The sequence below is a fragment of the Cornus florida genome, unplaced genomic scaffold (genome assembly GCF_030987335.1).
Source record: "Cornus florida cultivar Cherokee Brave unplaced genomic scaffold, ASM3098733v1 CherokeeBrave_3.0.0_Hap2_Chr05, whole genome shotgun sequence".
NCBI lineage: Eukaryota > Viridiplantae > Streptophyta > Magnoliopsida > Cornales > Cornaceae > Cornus > Cornus florida.
Window position 1 is genome coordinate 21811626 of NW_026775575.1, and position 14628 is coordinate 21826253.

Here is a 14628-nt window from a genome sequence, read left to right on the forward strand (position 1 = left end):
ATTTGGATGCAGGTGGATGTAGGTTGAAAATTTTCTAAGTGTTGGATGTAGGTTGAAGTCCGATCGATCGAACTTATGCAAAATGCTCAATTTCAACATAAAAGTGCATGCAGTCCTAATCACAGTTCCTAGCAATGCATATGAACCAAAAACAAGAATCTAGACTTTGCAAGAATTGAAATTAAAGATAGAAATGAAGGAGGAATAGGGTTTTGACACCCTATGGAATGTCGTACTAGTCTTTAGTGTCTCTAGCAAGACATTGGGCTCTTTTAGCCCGGATTAAACATCTTGTAGTGCATCCCTTCCTTAATGGGGTGATAAGTGTTTTGAACTCCACCCAATAAATGGTTCTTTAAGGAACTTGTTGGATTAAGCTCAAAAGATGTTTTCGGTCCTTGGTCAATGCAATCTTTGGGCTTCCACGCCCTTTCAAAACAAGATTTTGAAACAACTTTCTTTGGTCTCAAGGTTGAAGATGGACTTTTTGAAACTTTAGTCTCACACAAAAACTCAATTCCTTCACTTTTAAGGTCATGACATTTTTCTGCAACATTAATCTCTTCATGCTTGTCAAATGAATTGGGGGTTGGATTAAAAATATTCAACTTTACCTTCATGTGGCCAAATGAGATCTTCATTATCCCCGTCCTACAATTAATGTTGGCATTTGCGGTTGCCAAGAAGGGATGGCCAAGGATAACGGGAATTTGGCTTTTAGGATTTGGAACTGGTTCCATATCAATGACAACGAAATCAACGGGAAAGAAGAATTTATCATTTTTAATCAAGACATCCTCGATGATACCCCTAGGCTTTTTAATTGATCGGTCGGCAAGTTGCAAAACTACCGACGTTGGTTTTAAGTCTCCTAAGCCTAATTTGACATAAACCGAGTATGGAAGAAGGTTAACACTTGCTCCTAGGTCAAGAAGAGCCCGATTAATGATATAATCACCAATGATGCATGAAGTAGTAGGTGAACCAGGGTCCTTAAACTTGGGGAGAGTGTTATGCTGCAAAATTGAGCTCACTTGCTCGATTAAGACCACTTTTCTAGGTGCTTGGCTTTTGTTCTTCCTCTTTTGGGTGCACAAGTCTTTCAAGAATTTGGTATAAGACAGAATTTGCTTGATTGCATCCAAAAGTGGAAGATTGACTTTCACGTGCCTAAACACGTCCATGATTTCTTTCACTTTAGTCTTTTGCTTGTCATTTGAAATGGATCCTTTTAAAGTACCCGAAAATGGAGCTTTTGGTTCAAAAACCTTTTCAGAATTTTTCTTTGAAGTCTCTTTAACACAAGAAGTTGTCAAATCATTTTGCACATCTTTCTTTTCAAAATCACTTATCAATTCACTGTTCAACACATTCTCATTTATATGGTCATGCACATGCAATGAAGGATGAATATGATTTGAAACGGGACGGGTGTTAACTTGTGGTTGCACCGGTTCATTCTCTTCATTGGACATACCCACTTGGTTGTCCACGATCCTTCTACTTCTCAAGGTAGTCACCGCATTGACATGCTCTATTGTGTGACCTTCCGATACGAAATGAGTCTCCACAACACATTGTTGCTTTTGTGGGGCATTCAAAGGCATTTTTCCTTTCTTTCTTGCATTCAAAGTACTAGCTATTTACCCTACTTGGGTTTTTAGCTTAGTAATGGATTAAGAGTGAGAATGAAGCAATTGTGTGTTTGCCTCCAAAGTGCCAAAGCGGTCAAAACTTTCCCTTCAAAAGCGGGACTTCTAACATTTCCTTGGGAATATGATGGTTGATTGGGAAAATGAGAATTTGAAAATTGGTTTCCTTGTGATTGATATGATGATCTAAAACCTTGGGAACCTTGGCTTTGCATTGGAGGTGGAATGTATTTTCCTTGAAAACCGCCTTGGGAAGGGTTTGAGCCCTCCCCTTGGTTTTTCCAAGAGAAATTTGGGTGATTCCTCAAACTAGGATTGTAATGATTTCCATAAGGATTGTTCCCTTAATTAGTAAAAACAACATTTGCTTGTTCATGATGCTCACTTTGCACATGTTCATGGGGACAATTGGAAGTAGAATGTAAAACACTTGAACAAGTCATACATGTCTCATTAGATGCATGATGAGAATGGTTAGGGAAGGAAGATACTTGATTCGCCGAGTTTTGATTGATCAAAAATTGATCAAACCTTTGAGATAATGATTTCATTTCGGCGGCAATTTCATTGGAGTGGTCGGCTTGATGTAAGCCAACACTCTTCCTACCACTAGAATTTTTACCATTCTTTGAAGATAAAGTACGATGCAAAGAATTTTCACTCATGCTCTCATAAAAACGCCACACGTCATTCTCATGCCTATCAATGTAAGAGCCATCCATGGAAGTATCAACCATGCCTTTGTAATTGTCCGATAAGCTCTCAAAGAAATGTTGAACTAATTGCCATTTGGGCATGTCATGATGTAGACACTTCCTAAGCAATTCATTAAAGCATTCCCATGCCTCATAAAATGTTTCACCATTCCTATGTGAAAATTCTCGAATTGAGGTTCTCATGGCATTGGTCTTAGAAACCGGATAGTACTTCTTCAGGAACTCTTGTTGTATTTCCACCCAAGAAGTTATTGAAAAAGGCCTAAGATTGTTAAACCAATATTTTGCCTTGTCTTTAAGGGTGAATGGAAAAATTTTAAGCCTTAAGACCTCTTCCTGCATGTCCGTATATTTTACGGTGGAACAAATTTCAAGAAACTCATCCAAATGCTTGTAAGGTTCTTCACTTGGAAGTCCATGATAATTAGGAAGCATTTGAATGGTTTGTGGCTTGATTTCATAGTGGTGTGCTCTAAATGGTGGCAATTGAATGCATGTGGGTGCATTATATTCATTAGGCATATAGTGATCTCTTAAAGCAATGGGAGGATTAACAATTGGAGGTGCAACATGGGCACCTTGGTTGCCTTGAATGATGGGAGGTGGTGGAGCATAGATTGGCCTTGACATTCCCAATGGAACTTGGCCTTGTTGTTATGGTGGATGAACATATGGCCTTGGTATGCCTAATGGAACTTGCATATTATCATGATGCACATTGGGGTGGAGGATGCCTTGTTGGTCTATGTGACCGAGGTCCTCCACATGGTCCTCATTGTGTCCTTCTATTGATGAAATGGATTGACTAGAACTACCTCTTCCCCTAGGGTTTCGAACAATCGTTTCAAGATGAAAATTTAAAGGGACAAGAGTGGGTCTCAATGATCTACGACCATGCATGCATAATGCAACACAACAAGCAATAACAACAAACACTTCACCTTCACAACAAATCAATAATCAACAACCTTCCTCCTCATACAATGTTCTCATACTCCTATGCTTAAACAATATGCAAGAAAAGTAAATTACCTCCACGCGGGCTCACGATTTATCTAAAAATTGAATTACAAGCCTTCACGCGGGCCAACGATTTAACTAAGGGATGAGTAAAGAAAAGCTCACAAAGGTCCTTTAGCACTTCAACTCCAAATTTTTAGTTTAGCTTAGCAATTTTTTTAGATTTTTAGCATTTTTCCTTTGCTTGCTTAGCTCCTTTGCTTGAATGCTCCTTTGCTTGCTTTCTTAGCCCAATGCTCTTTGTCAATCAAGAACAAACATAATAAGTAACAAAAATTAAAAATAAAGTAAAGACACGATCAAAAGAGTACTAATTCCTAATTGATTCCACAAATACGACGTTGCCAATCAAATAATCCCCGGCAACGGCGCCAAAAACTTGGTGTGTTGTCAATTCAAACCCAAAGTTTATGCTTATGTAGCCAAGTTTTACATTTAGAAATTTCCACTACTACCTTTCACTAAAAATATAGCTAGGGTGAGTACAGATCGTCCCAACGGATTGAGTGTCGTACTAGGTTGAGGAATCAAAATTAGGGTTAGTAGGTCGAGTGATCAAAATAGTAGTTGGTTGGTTGAATTAAACTAGATGCAAATTAAACTAAGGTAAGCAATAATGCAATAGAGAGAATAAAAGAGAGAGAGATCTTGGGGTTTAGAGATCACCACTAAGCATGGCTTTTCTACACCTTTAATGCATGATTAATGAGGGGAAGAATATATATTGCAATATAGAGTGCGTGTGTGGTTGTTTCAACAAGCATGGATGACAAATTAAGCATATATTGTCTAAACAACATGGTGGATAGCACAACATATCAAATTAAGCCATTAATCATTTATTTAAGCTCACCATCCAAACACATCACAAGGTTAGAGATACATGTTACTTACTTTTCATAAATATGGAATATCAACAACAAGCATGGATTGTCCTCCCATTTAACAACTACACTACAACTAAGCTAATGACATGAAATTAAACTAATTAAACTAAGGGAGAGGTACAATCCATCAAGCAATGAGTATGAACCATCAAATAAACCATAAGAACATGACATTAAGCACTATGTCTTAACAATCTCTAGATTTATAACATCAACACACATAGACATGCATCAATAACACAAGAAATAGAGACAAGCACATGAACATCTATTCTAGCATACAATGACATATGGATAGAATGAAATGATCAATTGGAAGCATTAAACCACATAAATCATTGAATAAACAAAATCTATATATATAAAAGTGTCAAGACATGAATCACAATACAAATCCCCTCAAAAATACATAAATCAAGAAGTAGAAAGCATGCTTAGGGCTAACTCTAGCCCCAAGAGGATGTCTAGCCACTCATGGATGATGTCCTCCAACCCTCAAGGGTAAGCTTCATGGAAGAAATCTGCTCCTTGGTTGATGAAGAGTCTCCAATGGTGTCTCTAGCCTCCTCATCTTCTTTGCTTCCTCACTAAGAGTTCTCTAAGGTATGATATGATATGATGTGTTACAATATGATATGATACAAAAAGTAATCCTGACACCCAAAATGAGCTGGGGTCATACAGTAAATATTCCCCAATGATTGGATAAAGGACAACTTTTTGTGAGCTGGAAATTTAACTTTTTCGCACTGGAGGAAGTTCAATCGATTGAACCTTGGACTTGGATCGATCGAACATGGCTAAGATCTATCAAACTCGAGTTAGATCGATCCTTAATGGCGGCGCCTTTTTGGATAAAAACAAATTTGAGATATTTTGAATATATTTTTGGGAAAAGGACAAAAGTCGTTGGTAGGGTGGTACAACTGGATAAGATCAATCATTTGGATAAGGACAAGAATATTCGATTGATCAGAGAATGAAGTTGGATCGATCAAACTTTTGAGATCTTTGAACAGGGATAAACATGGCTTAGATCCATCTTGAAGTGCTGAGATCGATGAAAGTTGGATCCATCGAACTTTTATTGAGATCGATCGAAGTTGCTGAAATTCCACTATTTGCTTCCTTTTGCTCTACTTTGCTCCTTTCTTTGATTCATCCCAGACTGGCTTCAATTATGCTCTTATTTGGCTGAGTTAGCTCGTTTTGGGGATAGGTACCTGAAAATGGAAATAACACGAAATCAATACAAAATGGTAAAATAAGATAGATAAAGGTCCTAAAATACCTAAGCTTAAAGGGTTTAAATACGCACTTTTCAGCACTCATCAGTTCTCATTTTGGAACACCACATAACAAAACACTTGTTCTGTTCTACACTAAAACAATACACTACAAAACATAACACTTCCCAAACGGGCCCTTAGTAATCATAATTCCATTTTTCATCAAAGTAAGGAACAAATAGGAAAACACTTCCCCAATTATTAATTACCAAAATGATAATTTATAATTGGACCAAAAAATATAATATTAGTTTGATTTGTTAGATTATAAGTTTACCCTTTATCTATCACCTAAGTTTCTTGCATATTACAAATTATCATATATGATTACACCTACCATATTAGTATCTGTAGGCGATTACTTGTTTATCACTCACTTACCCCTAAACCTTCTCCTATATATAGGGCATTTATGTAATCTTCATTAATACAATACAATATCATATTTTTTCATTCATTTATTTCTAACATGCTATCAGAGCTTTTTCGATCACTGGTAAAAAGTCTTATTAGTTTATCATAGTCATCGTCGGGATGGCACCATCAGTCATATCACCGGTGGCGATCAATCTTTAAATTTAAGCTTCTGCATCCCAACCTAGTTCATAATCAGCAAAAGTCCTATTTAGTTGCTCAATCAGCCTTCTAGACACATTATCGCAGTTTTCCGGTAATAATGTTATAATTCCAACTCGTAAGTGCTTCATCCTAAGACATAGTCAACAGCGGTGCCAGCAGCAGTGCGTCACTTGCACGATAGTTGCCATGTCAAACACAACCTACAGTGGTGCTAGCCGCAGTGCCACGTCAAACATAGTTAGTAACGGTAATAGTTGTAGTACCACATCAACTGCCACGTCAGTTGTTAACCATGTCTCCATATGCATAGTGGGTGAAAATCCATCTCCACCAAATTTGCGTCAGGCTGCTTTTATAATCTTGCCTTCAGTATCAAGTTGGGTTCATACTCACCTTGAGTTTGAGGGTGCTGTTAAATTACAAGTTTACCCCTTTATCTACCACCTAAGTTTCTTGCATAATACAAATTACCATATATGATTACACTTACCATATTAGTGTCTATAGGTTACTTGTTCATCACTCACCTATTCCCAAACATTCTCCTGTATATGTAATCTTCATTAATATAATACAATATCATATTTTTCCATTCCTTTATTTCTAGCATGATATCTATTTACTTAGCCACGAAGTAATAAAAATATATTACATGTCCAAATCATGTGGACCACAATTAATAAATAATTTTACAATTTGCACATTTATATATAGCGAGTGTGTTTTTGACACTTATTATTATTACACATATATATTATATTATATTCTTATTATTATTATTATTATTATTATTATTTTATTTTGGTGGTGTTAAAACAAAGCCAGCAAGGGGAGGAACCTCCCATTGTCACGTCCAAGCTCAAATACATATAAAGTCAAAAGGAACAAAGGAGACTTTCAAGCTTTTATTAATTTTTTGTTTAGTCCATCATCTTTCCAAATCTCCCCAACCCCATGTAATCATCACCAACCCAAAAAAAAAAAACAAAAAAGGTGCGATCACATGCATTTGGAATCTAACTACACATCTTGATTTTTCATATGAGTAAACAAAAGCCACTTTCTCTCCATAATTTTTGTGCCTCAAGGTTGTTGACATGAATACTAATTGAGGTCGTTTGAGTATGGTAGAATATTCTTTACAAAATCAACACATAAACATGCAATAATAATCCAAACAATTTTTTTATTTTTTTTTGGGAAGTCAATCCAAACAATTTTGAATAGAGTATTTCATTAGGTTTTAGTTTTGGCTTTTTATAAGAAATTCAATTAACCTTTCCCTCTCTTCTTGGAAGGTTCCTTTTCCTTTCACAAACACCCACAAGAGATGAGTTGTGTGTGTGTTGTCCAGGTGACCCATAGGCTATAGCCATTGTAACACATGTGACTTCATTATATACATCACATCCCACCCCACAAGGTGCATACGCATAACATTCGCCCACATCTGATTTTTTTACGTGTTGCTCGGGGTCAGGTGGGTCCCATTTGTTTGGATCATCATCGCTGTGTGGGAGCCATAATTACTTTATTACCCCACACATTAACTTTAATGACAGTACCCACGTCTAAAGTTCAAAGTTGGTACTAGTTTTTTCTTTTTTTTTTCTTCATATAAATACATGGATCTCTCCTCCCGCGAGGTTCTAAGAAAATACTGAGCAAGATAATCAAAACTCTATCATTAGGAAACTTAACTCTCTAGTTTCTTCTATTTCGAGGTGGAGAAAATATCAACTACCAGGGTCTCATATTAGTAATTTCTTATTTTATATCCTAAATTAGTTGTATAATTTGACAACTCAAAGAAAAAAAAAAAGTAATGACTGATTTTTAAATATCTCGCATGTTTTCTTAAAAAAATTATATTATCAAATGCCGATAATTAATATAGTATTTTTTTAATAACATTTAGACAAAATTAAATAAATCTTATAAAACTAATTAACTATTCCAATTAAATTTTTAAAAGTACCAAGAGTCTCGTGGACTCGACTGTAATACTTTATTTATATATATATATATATATATATATATATATATATATATAAGGACGAAACTAAAAAAATTATTTGGAGAGTGCACGAGACTCTTGGTACTTTTAAAAATTTAAAAGTAATAGTGTAATTTTTCTTTAATAAAAAAAGTAGGTATAGATTATTCCATAAAATATTGAGTACATAGAATGAGAATATATTGTAAACAAGAAGTCAAATTTGACATTTCATAAACTCAAATTTTGGGATAACTTGATAACTTTTGTTAGTTTAGAATTTTTTTTTAACTCTACTAAAGATTTTTAGAGGCGCACAAAGAATCGGAACCTGTCGGTTCCAATTTTTAGGAACCGTTGGGAATGGTTTCGGTTCCAGTTTCAGTTTCAAACTCCGGAACTGAAACTGTATAATAATTATAAATATTATATTTTTAATTATATAATTACTAATACATATGTCTATTAATGCATATAAAGAGATATATATAAAAATTTTAAAAGTAGAGGAAAGTATTATGATTTTAACCCTATATATATATATATATATATATATATATATATATATGTACATGCAACACACTTCCTTAAAAATTACAACACATGCTTGAAAATAATAAATGTGACCACTCAAAGTAATGATATTATTATATATAATAATGACCAATAAATCATATAATGGAGATTCATATTCTCCATCCACTTGCAATCATATAGCAACAATAGCAGCTGAACGTGCTAAAATAACCGGTTCACTTTTAAGGGTTGTAACTCGAATGCCAGTAGAACATTTATTTATTTTTTATTTTTATTTTTTTTATTATTTTTTTTTAAAACAAAAAATGTTAAAAGTTAATTAGTAAGTACATATTATCGAATGCTAGTAAAACTCCCTTAACAATAAATTTTATTTTATTTATTTACATTCCATCTTCTTCTTTACAATACCTTTAACTTCCCAAAAAAAAAAAAAAATTTATATATATATCTATATATATATATATATTTTTTTTTTTACTTTTAAACCAATAATAAGATGACAGTTGTAGTTCAAAATAGGAATAGTTTTGTCGTCTTTGTATTTCGAAACTCCAATTTGTCCACAGTACAATGTTACGTAGAACCTACCTACGTTCCGCCAAACGCGTCTTTGATGAGATGGAGAAGAGAAAGAGGTGCTGCGAATTAAAAAGGACCACTATAGTCCAGAAAGTACAGAATAATTTTATAGCCCAAAAAATTTGTAATGGCACACCTAAACCCAATTGTCCTTGCAATTCCAGTGGACCCAACCATGTCCTATTGTGGGTCCCCCTCAGTGACCTTAACACCAATGGCGGCCACTTCTCAATTAATGATTGAAAATTACATTTTTCTAATACTAATAATAATAATAATCTAATTTTAACTAATAATATCTGCCAACTTCAATTATTTCAATCCTAAGGTGAAATGTTCTCTCTCTTCTTGCTAACCAATTAAATTATTTATTTATTTCTATAATATATGGTCAAACAAAAATAATAAAATCATATAGCATGTTTGATTTTAATGAATTTGTAGATGACTCAGTATCGGCAATATGCTTAAAGAGTTTACTACATCATCAAGACTTAAGTGTTTTTTTTTTTTTTTTTAAGTTTCAACACCTTTGGAAGCTTATTTAAAGCACCACAAAAATAAAATAGTTAAAAAAAACATCTTTGAAGATTCCTATGACAAAAATTGTTGATACAAATCAATCAAACAAAATGGTCGACATGTAAGAAAAGCTCATATCACTAGTATTAACTTTAAAATCAAATTTTAGCACCAAACAAATATCTTCCTTCATTATTATTATTTTTAATTTAAAGAACTACTAAAATAGTTATATATATATATATATATATATATTTGAAGATTCCATAGGAGAATAATTGTCACTAATCAAACAAAATGGTACTACATAGGAGAAGTCGACCATATCACTAACTAATATTAACTTCAAAATCAAAATTTGGAACTGAAAAAAAAACATAATAAAATTCCTCGATTTGACCCAACTAGTTATTAGAGGAACCCAAAAGCTAAAACACCAACCATTTCAACAAAAAGACTGAACCGGACCCACATCTCTCCTAACCAAAGTCACCAACCCTAATTAAAACTGTACTACTACTACTATATACAATTTTCTCCTCCTAATAATAATAAAAATAAAATATATTTCTTTGAATATCCATCCAACCCCTCACATGACAGAGCAGGCGTTGGGGTTCTCATCACTGAACATCTGCGGAGCGTGGTCGTGGGCAACATGACCCGACCCATACACGTACGGATACGGGTACCCGTACTCCATTCTGTTTTCCTCCGCCATGTAACCACCGGCACTTTCTCCGCCGCCGCCTCCTACGGCGGCTGCCTTGTCCTGTCCACCGCCTTTCTCCTTCTTCTCACCGCCGCCTTTCTCTTTCTTCTCGCCGCCGCCGCCGCCGCCCTCTTTCTCTTTCTTCGCCGGAGGAACAATCTCAACGGACCTCCTTAGCCTATCCTTCAGTGACTCCGCAAGAGCCTTGGCGTCCATCGCGCCTTTCACGGTCACCGTATCCTTCTCTCGATCTATGGACATCTCTTGATACCCTGAAATTAACGGCCGTTAACTTTAACGTCAAGCACTCCAGATATATAAATATATAATACAACTTGAAAAACACACCGTTATGTAACTGTATGTACGGGAAAGAGGGGATAATGATAAAATCACCTTTGGTCTTTGTTACAATTCTGTGAATCTTCTGGATACATCCCTCGCAGTGGAGATTCAGCTTCAGCACTGCCGTCGTCACTGGAGTCTATAAGATATGCACATTAAAAAAATTATATATAAATGTTAAAACAAACATAAATATATATTCAAAAAGCTATATATATATATATATATATATACTACGTATGAGTATATATATTGAATAAACAAATAAAAAAAATTAAAATAAAAAAGCAACCCAATTAAGTAAATGATTGCTAAGATGCGCCGCCACATGTCCTGTAACGCAAGTGGAATTAAAACTATTAGAGGTAGCAACTCCTGAAACAGAGTGGATATTCAAATCTGGAAAGATTTGATTTCAAATGGCAAGGTAACAAACCGCAGAACGAAGACTGGCAAAATTGCGCCTTCATGATATTTACTTATTTTTTTATTTTTTATTTTTTATTTTTCTTACCTTCATGATAATTACTACCTTTATAACCTTCAAACTCGTCTCAGAGAAATTGAAAGAGGTTTCGATTGGGTAAGAAAAAGGGCAAAAACAAACAAACAAATAAATAGTTCGTGTGCTAAAATGCGCCAGGTGCGTAACATAAGAGAGACAAAGCAGAGCAGCAGAGTAGGGAGAGGGAGAGGGAGAGGGAGAGAGAAAACAGTGCGACAGAGGCGCACATTAGAGAAAACCAATACCTCTTTGGGTTTCTTGTCATCTGCCTTTTTCTCTGGTTTATCGTCGGTCTTCTTCTTGTCCTTGTCCTTGTTATCGTCTTTCTTTGGCAATGGAGAGAGCAGTTCCACTTTCCTCTTCAACTTCTGCTCGAGTTTCTCTCGGAACATCGCCGGATCTACTTTTCCGGTCACCGTGATCTTGTTCGAGTCCTTCTCGTCTCGTTTTATCGTCTCAACACCTTCACAACCACACAAATGCCCAATCATCATCATCATCATCAGTTGCAAAAAAAAAAAAAGCACAAAATTACATCAACAGTTGTGAGCAGTTACTGAATCTGAGAAAAACATTGATAGGAAATAGAAGCAATTTGAATACAGATACATACTTCTCAACACCCACAAAATAAAAATCCCAAAACATAGAGAACAAATTAATGTGCAAATCGAAAGATATATAATGTAGAAATCAACGGAGTAAATTAATTGTAGAGAAAGAAAGAAAGAAAGAAAGAAAGAAGAAACAGAGCATAAAATTTGAGAAAGATGATATATATATATATATATATATATATATATGTATATGTACCATCAAAACTTAGAATGGATTTCTTGATTTTAGTAGCACAACCCTCACAGTGCATTTCAATCCTCAGAACCACACTTGTCGAACCATCATCCTTCTTCCCTCCTTCGTTCTGCTTCTTCTCGCCTTCCTTTTTGTTCTTCTTGTCGCCCATCACACACAAGGTACACACACAAACACAGAGAGTGTTAGAGAGAGAGAGAGAGAGAGAGAGAGAGAGATTTGTTGAACTTGAGGCTTTGCAATGTGAGTGTGTAAATAAATATAGGAAGGAAGGAGATAAATGTGTATTTCCCATTTTGTCCTTCTACGTGTGTATTGGTCCTATTGGACACCGACTAATAGGTGCCGGTTTTCGTTTTGCCTTGAAACTTGGCTGCAATTTTAGGGTCAGATCAGGTACGTTGAATGAGTCGGTTCTGATTTTAGTGGAGGGAGGGTTTCGCTATTTTGTTGGACACGTTTTCTTATTATTATTATTATTATTATTATTATTATTTTCTAAATTTGAATGATGCTGTAAAGTATGATCTGTTTGTAATAAATTAATTGAATAGTCCTCCCTGTGGATGCGTTATTACTCCCGTATATATTTAATTATTTATGAGATTTATGAGCATTATCTAATAATATGCGTCATTACTCCTGTATATATTTAATTATTTATGAGATTTATGAGCATTATCTAATAATGCTGCGTTATTACTCCTGTATATATTTAATAATTCATGAGAATTATGAGCACTATCTAATAATAAGAAGTATAAAAAAAAAATTTATTTTGATATACATTCGAACCACTGTTGGTCATATTTCTCTTTATCGAGAAATTGAAGAAGCCATACAAGGGTTTTGTCGGGCCTGTTCATATGGTACCTAAGCTAAGTAATTATATGATACCAGCGGGAATTCAGGCCTCTCTGGTTCAACTTGGATCATAGTTCTGGAATTTCTACACCACTCAAGATATATATTTATTCTCATTACTTTTATCACACCACTACAATCCATCACTCTAAATGCTCCAATAACACAAATTTATTGCCATGAAATCGTGCAAATGCAACACACTTCTTTCACATTTATTGTTAATTGTGTGTTCCTTATTGGAACGGTTGGTTTCATATAATGTGTTTTTTCAGTTATTATTATTCTTTTTTTGTCAATTTGTTGGATTCTGCATATGTTGAAATCTAGTACTTGTGGAATTTTTTTTTTTTTTTTTTTTTCTAGTCTTTTTCTTTTTGGGGAGATTAGCCATTTTCAATTTATTTTAGCTATTTGTTTTGTTTAAAAAAAGGTTAATATAAATTGCAACTTTTTTTCCTTTTCTTATAGTACGTGTATTGACCCCACAACATGTGCATCATTTAAGTCCGGAGTGCGGTTCGAAAGCAAGACTTCAATGACTTACCTCCCGAATCTCTACCAATGATCTCCTTGGTATCAAAAACGAAAAAAAGGGGTAGCATAGCAATGGTGAGAACTAGACTTATGTAAAATATTTTTTCTTGCAATTGTGTCAACGCTCAAGGTCAATAACCTATAAAAACTTAGGACCATGAACTAAAATATACCAAATTATTTAGAGGTTCCCAATCACATTGACTTGTTGAGGAAAATTTTCCCACCAGCCAAAGGGCGCCACGTGCACGATATTTAGCCCAGAAGCAAGTCCAATATGAGAGGCCTAGCACTATAAGTCCATTTCATTCGATAAAGGCCTTCACACTAGAGGTGTAATACTTTGTCTGGTACAACATATAAAACAGGACGCGCGACCCAAGTGAAGCAACAAAGCCGAGTGGCCCAAGTGAGGCAACAAGGCCCATTTCGACTCACCATCAATTCTTGTCCAACACGGCTAAAGATCCCGCATAAAAAGGAAATAATGAGATATCAGGGAGTGATTGGTAGAATAAGGGGAAAAGTCCTAAATGGACTCCTTTAGGGTTTTTTTACACACTATAAAGTATATGCAAATGACCTTAATGAAATTAAGCTATTGACGACCTATGTGTGGTTCTCATTTTTCTCTGAATACTTCCCATCATTCTTTATTTTGTTTTTGTCCATTCTTGAGTGTGAGAGCATCAAGATCCTGTAATCAAGCACCATTGTTCGGTCCGAGATTTTATGCACCTTGTCGTGACCCATGTTTTTCAACCCGGTGCGTCAGTGATGACCCGAAAGTTGACCCAGTAACGGGTCTGAAATGCAGAAGCAAAAGATAAACCAAAGCATCTAGAGATATAAACCATCTCTAAGACACCAATGTGACCTTCCATGAAGCCATGGAAGTTAAAGAGAACAATAGAGGAAATGAGAGCCAAAACGGGCTAGATTCGTCAATAAAGGGTAAAATGGTCACTTCACTAATAAAAGGAGAAAATTGACTCTAAACAAGTCAAACAAGCTGAATTCAACTTAATCTAATCATTTTACAACATTCCAAGAGGTTCTAAGAACTTTGGAC

The 14628-nt window shown here is 35.0% G+C and overlaps 1 protein-coding gene and 1 pseudogene across 1 annotated transcript; one reads left to right on the forward strand and one right to left on the reverse strand.

Moving 5' to 3' along the window:
* The first annotated feature begins 2447 nt into the window (after positions 1-2447).
* Positions 2448-2546, forward strand: LOC132310620 (small nucleolar RNA R71; annotated as a pseudogene).
* Positions 2547-10047: 7501 nt separating this feature from the next.
* Positions 10048-12382, reverse strand: LOC132306183 (heavy metal-associated isoprenylated plant protein 3-like). Its single transcript, XM_059803470.1, has 4 exons — positions 12156-12382; positions 11588-11805; positions 10889-10976; positions 10048-10764 (listed from the first exon to the last, which is right to left on the reverse strand). The coding sequence occupies exons 1-4, from the start codon at positions 12304-12306 to the stop codon at positions 10373-10375; spliced, it is 849 nt and encodes a 282-aa protein (XP_059659453.1). The 5' UTR covers positions 12307-12382; the 3' UTR covers positions 10048-10372.
* Between the last annotated feature and the right edge of the window lie 2246 nt (positions 12383-14628).